Below are 14,201 nucleotides of genomic sequence, written 5' to 3'. Positions count from 1 at the left end.
AAACAATACAAAATTAAACTGTTGTGCTAACGTTGACCTTTTCTTTTATAATATTTATCAAAGAATAACTCACACATTTGAATTATTTTTACTAGAAAAACTATTTATAGTTTATACTATATAGTATCAATAAATTAATCATTTTCAAATATAGTTATATTTTTTAAAAACATTTTGTTGTTCTTTAGTTTTGCAAAATCCAAACTATTTTGCTGCCCAAAGTACAAACAAACTACCATTCCTCGAAGCATAAAAAATATTCCTTTTTATTATACAATTTATATGACAATAATAGTACATAAATATTATTAATTTTTGTTCCCAAATCCATATGAAAAGCAAGTGGCTACATCCATGTCAAGATCCACAGAACAAGTGGCCACATCGTGTTCCTCTCTGCAAAACCCTTTCTTAAATTAATAATTCATTCATATATAAATATAAAAAAATAGAAATAAATATATAATAATATAATAATATACTAATGATAACACCAAGGAGACACATGCTAACACGAAAACATATGGAGACATATGTGAAGTTCCCACTTGCCCACACCTGCATTAAAAAGTGACTAATTTAATTTTTGTAAATTATCAACAAATTCATAATAAATACAAGGAATGAATAATATATTGAAAAAGGAATTTCATATAATGAATGAAATTAATTTTGAATATTTTGGGTACAGTGGCACAGCGAAAAAGCCATCAAAATCAACGATAAACGATGAAATAAAAGAAGGAAATAAAACGATGCAGCACCACAAATGAGGCATCATTGAATCGCAATTTGCATTTTCTCATTCCTCACACACTTTTTCTTCTTCGTTCTTTTGCCGTTTTCTTTTCCTTCTTCGTTACGTTTCGCTCCACTTCCTCTCTACTGTATTTATACGGTATCTCTACGGTTCTGCGCTTTTCCATCTCCACCGGCCAATGGCGGATGCTGATCTCACCTCCCCGCTCCTCGCCTCCGATCACATCGTACTCACTGTGCACTCCTCTGCCGCTCCCTCCGCCGATGGCAACCCCTACCGCGCGCTCGGATGCGACGACGAGCTCGTCGTGCCGCCTACCGCAACCCTGGACCCCTTCCGCAACGGCACGCCGGTGGTTGAGGGGCTTTACGAGTGGGCGAAGACGATCCTGTGTCTGCCTGTGGCGCTGCTGCGGCTCGCGCTGTTCGGGATGTGCCTCGCCGTGGGGTACGTGGCGACGAAGGTGGCACTGCAAGGGTGGAAGGACAAGGAGAATCCCATGCCGAAGTGGAGGTGTAGGGTTATGTGGATCACAAGAATGTGCGCCAGATGCATTCTTTTTTCGTTTGGGTATTCTTCTTGATTTCGCTTATGGTTCCTCCTTCGGTTACGATTTTTTCAATTGATATTAGATCATTGTTAATTTTGTGTCCGTGGCTTTTTTTAGATGCTGTTTGTTATGCTTTTAGGATTAAGTGCTTTCTTGGAAGTTGGAACGGTTTTTTAATTTTATTTCCAAAAGTTGTAGTTTTAATTTAGGGAGAATGATTATTAAGCTAACACAGACTGATTTGTTTGCTTATTCATGTGTTTTGTTTTTCATAAGAGGGGTTTTGGGGACGTTTTTCTTTTTTCAGTGTATGCTAGGTAAAACAATTGTTTAGGGTACGAGCAGTGAGTACGTTGATGTGGCATTTGGGCACATGCAATTATTGCTCAACATGGTAATTTGTTACGTTGTGATGGGAATTGCTTAATGATGACTGGAGGTCGTGAAGATCATAACTGTGGTTGGTGAGGAAAGTGACAGCTTAAAGTTGAGTGAGGATGGGGGAAGGGGCATTTTTTTTTTGGTTGTTAATGGAAATGAGGCCGGTGATTTTCTCGTTATTTCAGCAGATACGTTTTAAAATAAGTTTTTTGGTTTTATTCTTGGGTTAGGCGGTGGGAAATGATGGGGAAAAGCAGGTGAAATGCATGCCAGAGAAATGCTGGAATTGGCTTTTCTGCAAATAGTTATGGTAATTGCTTTGTTTAAGGGAGGACAGGGACGAGTAAAAAAGAAAGAAGTATTCTTTATAATTTTATGAATAAGAATTGGAGGTTTCCTTGTAATGTTTTGTTTTATGGAAGGGAACATATGGGGTAGAGTGTGCCATGTATGTGCACACGTGTGTATATTCGTATAAGAATTTTATTAGAGAGATCAGTTAAAACTAATAGTAAATTAGAAAAAGACTGAAGGAAACAAGTAAGTGCCTTCGCGTATTATATGACTGCAAACCTCAGGTAGATACTATTTACCCTGTTTATGCTGTCTCATGCAGATAAGCATATGGTTATTCGGTTGTTTTTACTTGAAAGTTCATTTTGTTTTTTACATTTATTTACACCCTTGCCTTATTTTGGTTCTGAAACATGAATATATTTGTATTATTGTCTTCTTCTGCTAATTGCAGCTATCAGTGGATAAAACGGAAAGGAAAACCTGCACCAAGGGAAATTGCTCCTATAATTGTATCCAATCATGTATCATACATTGAACCTATCTTCTATTTCTACGAATTATTTCCCACTATTGTGGCATCTGAGTCTCATGACTCCATACCTTTTGTTGGCACAATTATAAGAGCAATGCAGGTAATCTCATTTATTGGTTACGTTTTATGTATGCACATTCACAAATACAAAGTATACTTGCCATTCTGCCATTTTCCATTTCTTCCACTTCTATGTTTTCAGGTCATATATGTTAACAGATTCTTACCATCATCAAGGAGGCAGACTATCAGGGATATAAAGGTAAAACATTTCTATTTTTATGCCTATTGTTATTTGGTCTATATGTGGAGATTGTTGTTGTTTGATTATTGATATGTTGTCAATTGATGCTCTAGAAAACTTTTTAACAAATCTGTAGAAAAGTTTTGTAAAATATATTTGATGATTTAGGAAGTGTATGGCTGATGTGAGTAGCAAGAGACGGTAATAGAAGTTTTTGTTCATGTGCGGTGAAGTGTTTCCTCTTTTTTGTTTTCTTCTGTTGGCCTTCAGTAGGTGTAGTTAAATATGTTATTACTATAGAATGTGTTATGTTAATTATTGAGATTGTAAATAAGTTAGGAAAAGTCTAGCCCATAATATCTTGAAAGAACCACGGAGCTGAGTGGGGGTTTAGCTAGTTGTAAAGTAAGTAACAGTAACTTCTGATTGTGGAATTGAATAGCAAAAATTATTCAAAACTAACTGGGCTGAACAAAAGATATGTTGGGCATGAATTACTTCATATAATTTTGCATGTTATCAATTTTATAAGCTATTTGATACAGAAATCTGCTTTCAAGGAACTGAATAACAGAGAAGGGCCTCTTGTGATAAATTTCCTCGAGTACTTTTATTTCCTGAGGGAACGACAACTAATGGCAGGAACCTTATCTCCTTCCAACTTGGTGCATTTATCCCAGGATACCCAATCCAGCCTGTGATTGTACGCTATCCTCATGTGCACTTTGACCAATCCTGGTAAGAAATTATATGTGAAACCCCTAGCAATTCGTTACTGTTGTTTGTAAGAATAAAATATCATTCTAGTTTTTTTAAAATTGTTAGGGGTGATGTTTCTTTGGGGAAGCTTATGTTCAGGATGTTCACTCAATTTCACAACTTCTTTGAGGTATACTCTCTTATGGATTGGGTTTTCTTAATAGTGTTTAATCCATCACTTTCGGAAACTCATTATTTTTGAAGTAACTTTGAACTTTTATCTTGAATTGAACAGATAGAATATCTTCCAGTTGTTTATCCCCTGGATGATAAGGAAACTGCTGTACATTTTCGGGAGAGGGTGAGTTTTCTGGTTTTGTTGTGAAGCTCTCATATAAATTTTAATATTTATGCTCATATATGCTAAATTCAGAAACAATTGTAACAGTACGATCCTTGAAATCCATATTGGTATATAAATTTATGCTGTGAATTCAGTTGAAGAAGATTTGTCTCTAGGAATCTTCATTTACCTATATGGGTAAATGTGGTGTTTTGGTTTCCTTATGAACGGGTGAACATTCAGGGATGAAATTGATGTTAAAGATTGTATAAAGTTTATCTTTGAATTTTTTTCACCCTAAATTTCAAGGAGGCACTAATCTGCCTCAGCCTAATCTTGTGTGAAAATGAAATTTCTGTAATATTCCAAATAGCAACAATTTGGAGATGAAAATTAGAAATTGCTTTATGGAGCACAAATTGCTGAGTCTAGATCTCTAGGATCCATCTTATAGGCAGGATTGATGGGGATGATGCACTTGCACATAGGATTCCAGTAGACATCATGAATCACTAGTATTACAAAGCGCCTACATGTTGGTTAATGTTTGTAAATGGCATGCTAACAACGCATTAAACTGATGCTGAAGTGTGTGTATATATATATATATATATTCTTGTATGCATGTATGTGTAAGTGAAAGTTGGAGTACACCTATCTAAAGGGATTTTGATCAAAACTTGTGTAATATTGCATCCTTTTTACCCTTTTTATCTCTTCTATCACTGTCTTGTTACAAGGAAGTATATTGGATGATTTGAATTTAATCCTTCCTTATGTCATTAGTTAGTAACTATTCAACAACTAATAAGTGGATAAATGCAGACTAGCCGCGCTCTTGCAACTGCATTGAATGCTGTCCAGACAGGACATTCTTATGGAGACATAATGCTTAATTTGAAAGCACAAGAAGCAAAACAGGTGTGCTTTTTTTTTATTGGTTTAGATTATATCTTGATCCTAGTTACTTAATTGTTTTTTCCACTTTTAAATTTTGTTTGTTTTCTATTATATTTAATTCTCAAATTCAAACTTCAAAATCAAATGTCAGGATGGTGTGCATTTATAGATTATTGTGTATAAGATCAACTGTGACGATGAATATTCACATATTTAAACACATTTGATATTTCAGTTACTGTTGTCTACTGCATGTAATCTCCTTTTTACTCTTGTCAATATCCTATGAGTAAGCCTCTAATCACCTGCATACGTCTGTACATTAAAAGCCAACAAAAAGGGAAAACCAAGAATTATGCCACACAGATGAAACTTGTGTGGAAGAGAAAACAAGTAAACAAATCTAGCATTGTATTTACTTTTTTACTTACTGTTTTCTTCTTCTTGAAGATTTATGATTTCAATGTGCTGTGTTATGGGTGAAGGACTCCTCTTGCTGTTGAATGACAATCTGGGTTAAACTGAAATTCTCTTGTGTACCAAAAATATTTTTGTTGGCTTGATATTAGGAAATCATTCTTGACGATGAGACAATTGCCATGGATTTTTAATGCAACTACTTGAATTTCTACTATGAGATTGAAATTCAATAATTTATCAGGGAAATAGTCGTTGGCTGATAATATTATTATTTTATCTGAGAGAACAAGCTTGTCAGTTTTTAATCTAGTCATGTTATTTTCTGCTGCATCAATCCTTATTATCACTGTTTAATTATTTTTTACTACTAACATAGATAATACCCAACAGTTTTAGCATGCATGATTTAGCCACATGCTTCCATTGAAGTCCTCCTTTTTGTTTATTTAATTATTGAAGTGATATAATAAAATCAAATTTCTCAGTGGTTAACTTATCTTTCTTTAATTCTCTCAGTCCCACAACTATTTTCTCAATCTCCATGAATCAATACACTCTTCCAGTGACTTGCGTATGTTTAGGTGCCTGCCTTGAGTCTTTGTTTTTTTAGGATCAAATCAGTGTATTTCTTTAATTAGACACCTTAAGGAATAAAAGCTGCAGTATTAATGTAAAATATAGATACCTTGGGTACCTGGGTTATGTTTAATATTTCCTTTCTATTACATCATTGCTTTAAAATTTGAAGTTATGCTCAGCATTCCAATTTTGTTGTTGCTGACATTTTAACTGGATTGAATTTTTCAGGAGAACCCTTCGAGTTATATGGTTGAAATGACTAAGTTGGAAGAAGTGAGTCCCTTAAATAAAACAAGTTTGAATTGATGTTCTATTTTTAAAATATACCCTTGACTTCTTTTTCTCTTTCCTGTTATTGTCAAGTCTCTGGTAAGTTATATTTTTGCTCAGCTTGTTTAAGACTAAGTAAGCTTTTGGGTTACAGTTTTTGAATCTGTTTCTTTTTTATTATATGCAAATGCCACTGTAACCACCCTTTGTCTATGTCAATGGATGATATAGGTAACTGATAAGTGGCTCAGATTGGCTCCATAATTTTTGAGCCTAATAATAATCCCGGTGAAAGGGATAAAATATTATGTATCATGGTATATTAAAAATGGTGTTAGTATGACATATCCTGTCTTGTTGACTGATAATCCTATGTGGTATTACTGAATAGTAATAGAGATTTTGTATTTCTTTTCAGTCATTTCATGTCAGCAACACGGAAGCTGTGGACTTTCTGGATAAATTTTTGTCCATGAATCCTGATCCCAGGTACTAACATCACATTCGTGTAAGTTGTAATTGTAGCTAACTAGAAAAACGTGTCTTGCTCTAGTACAGTGGGAGGGAAACATTATTAGTTAATTGATGTTTATATTTGGTGTAAGCAATTGAAATATTGATGATAATCAATGTTGAGTTTTTACTTGAGTTGATGGTGTTACTGTATCGTTCACAATGAAATTACCTTCTTTGTGGGAAATGATTGTTGAAATACTTACGGTTGCTAACTTCATGTAATTCCATGCAAGACCTCATGAAAGAAATTCTTCAGAGGAAGTCTTAGGAACCAAGAATTGAAATGAGAAAGAAAATATTTTTTTTTGCTGAATATGATCAAAAGAACAAGAGATGGGGAGAGCACTCTCTCCGATGGTTTCTCCTTTGCAAAGGGTTTCTCCTTTTACAAAGAGCCAATGCTCAATTTACAATATCATAATCTGAATTTCTCCTATCCTTCCTCTATTTATATCTAACTACCCCTCTAACTAATTAGTAACCTATTAATGTTCAAATTATGTTAACTAAATTTGTCCATCTCCTTATATCCCGACAATTCATCCTCCTAGCAAATAACCCTGTCCTCAAGATTGGAATAGTAGAAGTTTTATACCATGGCCCATCTTCATCTGCCCTTCTTGAAAACATTGTGATGTTTTCCTGCCATAGGGAGAGCCAACTGGCCACTACATGCAAAGCTTCCGAATCTTCCTTCTGTCATGATTCCATTGTTAAGCTATCATCGATGTATGCATCAAAGTTTAGTGCTAAAGTCCAAGGCTATTGTTGTTCCAACCTCCTTCATGATCAAATCTAGGTCCAACAATGATTGCATCTCAGCTGTTGGCTTCCTTTTTTTCATCAACTCTGCCATTGGGTTATCGAGAAAATGCTCTTCACAGCTTTATACCATGGCCCATCTTCATCTGCCCTTGAAAACATTGTGATGTTTTCCTGCCATAGGGAGAGCCAACTGGCCACTACATGCAAAGCTTCCGAATCTTCCTTCTGTCATGATTCCATTGTTAAGCAATCATTGATGTATGCATCAAAGTTTAGTGCTAAAGTCCAAGGCTATTGTTGTTCCAACCTCCTTCATGATCAAATCTAGGTCCAACAATGATTGCATCTCAGCTTTTGGCTTCCTTTTTTTCATCAACTCTGCCATTGGGTTATCGAGAAAATGCTCTTCACAGCTAACATTCTTCATTCTCTTTATTAATGCAACAACTTTTTCCTCCATCATAATATTTGTTTCCCTGGTTAATTTTGCTTCATTATTTTTGGTTGCTTCACCACATAGTATTGTTCTTGATTACTGAACCTTCTTTACATTTACTTATACTTTTTTATTTCAAGAATTGCAATTGATCACTATCACACCCAAAATGGCTAATATTTTAATAAGTTTCTATACTTCCCTCAAAGGTGGGAAGTTTCACCTTTCTTGTCTAAAGAGCTATCCTATGCTTCAATGCATTTTACCCCTTGTCTTGCTTAGTCAAATGTGATCACCCTCCTGTTCCATATATTGCACAACATGTGTTTTAGCTCAGAAATGTTGGTCCTCTCTTTCAAAAGCACCGTGGAAGACTCCTTTTCTTTGATGTAAGTTTCCATCTCAGATTGCTCTTGGTTCAAGGCAGTCATCTTTCAAAGATGTGGCCTACCATATATTTATCTTTGAATATTTTTATTAAATATGTGGAAAATTGTTCCCAAACTAAACCCAGGTTCTCTTGGCACCAATAATAGAACCAAAGCATTGCCACACTCTCCATTTTCATGAATGCATATTGCAGCTTGTGGAATTTATGAATTTCTTGTACCTTAGAATTTTTCAGTCCTAGCAATCCACCCAATTAGATTTGCCCCGACAAATGGAAGAAAATGCTCTTGGCCCAAATTTGTGCTTCCTACATCTCTAATTGACTCTCCCTCAAAGATCTGGAAGTTTGGACCAATTTGTTCAAACATAGAATTGAAAATAGAAAGAAAATAGCTTTTTTGTTGAGCAGGAGAAAAAAACAAGAAATAGGACATGACTCTTCTCCTATCCTTCTTCCCCCACCCTAACTTGCTAACTAATCCATTAATTACATTTTCTCAAATTGGAGATCCGGACAGGATGTTTATACGATTGATACATGGGTCTCTTGTCTCTTATAGATTACCAGTAGCATCTCAAATTGCCTTTATTTTTTCCTTAAGGTGCCTTAGGTGTACAGGCACATGTTGCTATTTCAAGCTTGGGGATCTTAGATTCTTGCACATGTGATCTTTACAGATTGAATTTTAAGTTTCCCATTTCCGTCAAACAAGGGCATTACACATGCCTAAGAACATGCAAGACAATAAACAATTTTCATACAATGGGAATCTTTAACCATAATCAATAAGGTACCTGTTCTCCAAGTACCTCTCCATAGAGCTATAGAAACCTATTGCAAGCTAATCAATCCTCCTGTCCAGGAGTATTGCTGGCAATTCTCAGTGAAAAATCTATACATCCTTGCATTTATACACATTGGGGCAAAGACATTAGGGTAACATTAGGGTAAGATAATGTTTTAGCATCCATAATTTTGTTTAATTTTTTGTGTGCATTTTTTACTAGCATTGTATTTGGTTAACTTTTCCAATTGTATCACGGAGTCTGTATCTTGCTTACAGTGGTCGTGTCCAATATCATGACTTCTTGAGGGTTTTAAGACTTAAGGCTTGCCCGCTATCTGCAAAGGTTAGTCATGAAATAGATTTCTTTAATATCGAGGATTAAATCAAGATTTTATGTTAGAATCTGCATATTTTGTTACATTCTCTAATTCCATTTGCGTGACATGGTTTATGATATATTATTATAAGAATGGTACGAGATTTTTACTTCAAATTTTTGAAACAAGTTTCTGCATTCAGTTTTTCTTCCCTTTTTGCAGCATTTTTCAGCTTAGCAAAATTTATTCTAACTTCCTCTTTGCCATTTTTCTACTTTCTGTTGCCAAAACCTGAACTTGAGCGTGACCTAAGTTCACTTTGCGGCCTTTTTCATCTTTTGTTGATTATATTATGTTTTACATTTTATTACAGATATTTTCATTCATTGATGTGGAGAAGTGTGGGACAATTACTTTCAGACAGGTAACTATCTGTGATGATGTACCACGTTTCTGTGCTATATAGAAGATTGGAAGTAGCAAATAATGCTATGACATCTGTATGCACTGTTGTTTTTGACCAATAACTGCAACACAAGGTTCAAAATGTTCTTGTTTGATTGCAACACTTATGTCTTGTGCACTTGCTTGTAATTGCTTGTTGCTTCCAGTTCTTGTATGGATCTGCCCATGTCATGTCGCAGCCAGGGTTCCATCAAGCCTGTGAAGAAGCCTTTGCTGGGTGTGGTGGTGCAGTAAAGCCCTATATTGTGGAACAAGAGGTATTGTAATCTTTCACCTTCCTATTTTCCTTTACAAAGTGTCTGGTTATCTCTAACATGTTTTCAATTCCCTTCAAATCAGTTTCGAGATTTCATCCAACCTGTTATCATCAGCTGGAATGCGGATGAGGTGATTATTTGTCATAAAAATTCTTAAACTCTTTGTAGCTTGGCTGACTTAAACTGGTTACTTGTAGGTCCATGAGCTTTTTATGTTATTTGATAATGATGATGATGGAAGGATTGCCGAGAATGATTTTGTTTTATGCCTTAGAAGAAATCCTCTTCTCGTAGCATTTTTTACACCTCAACCAAAGCAAAAGGAATTTGAAGGTAATGGGGTGATAGAGATAGTGTGATTGATTGATGGATTTCACATTTGATAAGATACTCTGGCTTTTTAGGGTGTTGTCTTTTTTTTTTTGGACTACAAAGAAAAGAAATCAATAGGGGATTCTTGGGGAATACATAGTGTAGCAGTTCCCTCATTTTTTTTTACTTTGCTCTTATTAATTACTCATGAAGCTTAAATATTTTGAAGATCTATGCCATCCTTTAATTTTTAGCTATAGGTCAGTTTTGCACAGCTAGATGTCAGTAACCTAGGTGTTGTGATCACACTGATCCAACATTTGAGTTTTGGTTCAGGGGCAATACTGGCATTTAGGGTCAATCTGGTTCATGTAAAGTTTGAGCCATGGTGTCAATTTGTAACAAACATTATATGCTGTATTTTTCAAAGATGTGAACTTGATTTCAGTATCATTGAAGGACTGGACTGATATGCTGCTTTAGAATATATCATGATTTCGTTATATTAATTATTATTGTTTTGAAATAAGTCTGAGATTAAAAGTGGATTGTATTTACATTACATTGAAAGAAAACAATATTAAAAAAAATCAAATAATATGTATTATCATGTTTTAGTTTGAACAATGTCAAATTTCTTAATATTTAAAAATATGCAAATATTTATTAATAAATAGTATATATGAATTTAAATTATGTAAAATTTAATATATATGATTATTAAGAAATAAATAAAACATGATTGTAACAATAGAACAAGTCCAATTTTCAATTGAGGATAATGGACTGTGAATAAGTTAAGTGTGTAAATAGATAATTACTTTTGTGATAAACATTTAGTAAAATATTACTAAGCACGTGACTTATATTTTATAAAGTGTTTCATTTTATTTATATTTATATTTTAACCAATTATTATTTCAAATTTAGTTAAATTTCCGGTTAGATTAAACTTTCAATTCTGGCATGCTGCAAGTGATTTTAAAATTCTTATATCATTTTAACTTATTCCTCTACAATAAAGTATTTTTTGTTATTACAGAATGAATTAAAACTATAAAAATATTCAATCCATCATATGCAACATATTGAAAAGTTATTGGACCGATCGTTTTTTTTTTTTTTAATAAAAACTTTCATATTAGATATTATTATATAACTTGACATCTTAATTTGGCTGAGAGACACATCAAATTTGACTGAGAGACATCAAGTAACAACAATCATCTGTAATCACATGAAAAAAATATTATTTAAAAGATATATATAAAATAAATGAAAGAATTAGACTAAAACTCATGTTAACAAAAATGATACATAGGTAGACTATACGTATTCTTAAAGAATTCTAAGAAGAGATTAAATGGAATCCTATTATACCAATGAAATAATTCTTTATAAATAAATATTAAATTAGTCAACTTATCAACACACATTCCCTTCATGAAAAATGAGTAACTTTAAATCTAATTTTCCCACAGTAATTAAGATAAGTATCCAAAGCATCCCATGAAACATTAGTCTTTGCAGTAAACACAACACAAATCAAGGCAAAATCACATTCAAGCCATATATTAGTAAGTCCTATCTTTTTAGCTTCCTTCAGAGCATGCATAACTTCATAAAACTCAGCAACCATAGTAGTCTGAACTTCAAAAAACGTAAAAAAAACACCAATAAATTTCTCCATACTTCCATGGAAATACCTCCACAAGTATAAGACCAAGATATCCCCTAATAGCCCATCAGTGTTAATTTTAACCCAGTCTGGTAAAGGAAACTCTCATCTAATAGAAAGAGGACGAAGAACTTTACTAGTACGAGTATTAATATCAAAAAACTTAATCACGTTGAAATCCAACATATCATCTTTCATCGAAGCTTTAGAAGAATTTTTCACTAGACAAATTAAATCTTAAATTACCGAACTAGCCTTAAAAACATCAATCTTATCTTGAAATCTAGCATAATTTCTCACACGCCATATCATCTAAATAGAAAAAGTTATCACAACAAGCTTAATCAATTTAACCAAAGGACTACCATTACTCTTAATAAAAGAAAAAAAATCATCCTTATTAAAGAAATGAGAAGTAAGAAAAATGGAACCCAACTCCAAATATGCAAAACATTAGAACATTCAAAAAATAAATGCTGAATAGATTCCTCGTGCTTTTCACAAAAAATATACATAGAACATATATGCAAACCTTGCAAACCTTTATTCTGAATATGATGATTTGTAGGAAGCCGTCCATGAAAAACTTTCCAGAGTACTAAAGTTTGGAAGGCGAAATATATGAAGATAAAATGAATTTACCCAATCATAGGAAACTCCTGGTTCCAAGAAAAAAGTCCTAACCGATTTAAGAGTGAAACGACCAAACTCATCAAGAATCCAATTAGGAATATCTTGTTCCTCCCTAACCATGTTATGATTAAAAAAAAGAGGCATCTACTGTAAAGACAAGGAAATATGCCAATCACAACCAGAATATTCTAACTAACACCCCCCCTCAAGCTGGGAATATATATTTTGCATTCCCAGTTTGGACTTGAGATCAATAAAGATGGAAGGAGCCAGTGGTTTAGGGAGGATATCGACAATTTGCATGGAGGAAGTGATTGGAAGCAACTTGAGAAGACCAACATTAATTTTTTCTCGGACAATGTGGCAATCAATCTCTATGTGCTTGGTGCGGTCATGAAAAACCTTATTTGAGGAAATATGAATTGCTGACTGATTGTCATAGTATAGGATTGCAGGTTCAATGTAAGGGACATCAAGATCCTTAAGAATGTAAGTCAACCACTGGATTTTACAAGTGGTTGCTGCAAAGGCTTTATACTCGATTTCTAAAGAACTTCTTGTGATAGTCTGTTGTTTCTTAGACTTCCATGATATAAGAGACTCACCCAAGAAAATGGAGAAACCAGAGCCTGTTTTTTTGGTTTTAGAACATGTGACCCAATCAGAATCACTGTAACCTCGAAGCTGGTTGGTACTATTCTTGTGAAGAAAGATTCCCGAGCCAGGATTACCCTTAGAATGCGAAAAACAACGTTTTGATGGTGCTTTGTAGGAGAAGAGACGAACTGACTTAAGTTGTTGACACTAAAGGCTATGCCAGGCCGTGTGTTGGTGAGATAGATCAGTCGTCCAATAAGTCTGCGGTAGGTAGATGATTATTCTTCATTGATTTGGATGTTGTTAGTGGAAGAAAGGCGAGAAGAATGAGGCATGGGTGTAGGCATGGGGGCACAATCCAACATTCCCGTTTCATGGAGAAGATCTGTAGAGCATGAGAGCTTCGATGTTTCAAATCTTTGATGAAGGTTGAAGTTGTGCTGCTTTTGGTTTGGGCTTAGTCTAGGTTGTTTAGAATTCTTGTACAGATCATTCCTAGTCCCTTACACAAGCTTGCTCAATCGTTTTTAAACAGAGAAAAGTGATTTTCTAAGCAAAGAGAAAAATAACCAGTTGAATAGCTTTGCATTGGTTCAAGGTCTGATCTTAGGAGCTTTGTGTTTCCTGTAAACTCAGGTGTATTCTGTTCCTTTTATGATTATTGTATTTGTTCTTTTATAAACTTGTAAAGTGTGTGGAAATCATGTAAATTCAGAGGGTGTTCTGACTAGAGGTGTGTGTTTAGCAAAGAGGGTGAATGGTTCTTGTGGTATCAAGATCACCTCTTTGTGGTTGTGTGGTTGTAATTTGTGGTTGATTACTAGTGGAACCCAGTGGTTGTTTTGGGAACTGGATATAGCTCAAGGTTGAGTGAACCAATATAAATTGGCTGAGTAATCTCTTTCTTTCTCTCTCACTCCTTATAAACTGTTTGTTTTAATTCTGTTTTTGCTGCTGCTATAAACAACCAGTTAAAACGAAGTTCCAACCGATTGAAATTCTGCAAACAGTTTCTTTTACATTGTTTGATTACCTTCCTTGATTGCTTAATCTGTGATTGTTTGATAAATGT

The 14,201-nt window shown here is 34.3% G+C and overlaps 1 protein-coding gene across 1 annotated transcript; it reads left to right on the top strand.

Moving 5' to 3' along the window:
- Positions 1-662: 662 nt before the first annotated feature.
- LOC137818249 (calcineurin B subunit-like protein) lies at positions 663-10,674 on the top strand. The gene is made up of 14 exons (XM_068621548.1): positions 663-1,330; positions 2,440-2,620; positions 2,723-2,782; positions 3,339-3,502; positions 3,590-3,653; positions 3,759-3,824; positions 4,632-4,727; positions 5,934-5,978; positions 6,394-6,464; positions 9,147-9,213; positions 9,561-9,611; positions 9,799-9,909; positions 9,992-10,039; positions 10,107-10,674. Exons 1-14 carry the CDS (start codon positions 939-941, stop codon positions 10,266-10,268), a joined length of 1,578 nt encoding a protein of 525 aa, XP_068477649.1. The 5' UTR covers positions 663-938; the 3' UTR covers positions 10,269-10,674.
- Positions 10,675-14,201: the final 3,527 nt, after the last annotated feature.

This window comes from Phaseolus vulgaris, chromosome 10 (genome assembly GCF_051622355.1).
Source record: "Phaseolus vulgaris cultivar YP4 chromosome 10, ASM5162235v1, whole genome shotgun sequence".
NCBI lineage: Eukaryota > Viridiplantae > Streptophyta > Magnoliopsida > Fabales > Fabaceae > Phaseolus > Phaseolus vulgaris.
This window is presented reverse-complemented; position numbering and strand designations above follow the sequence as displayed.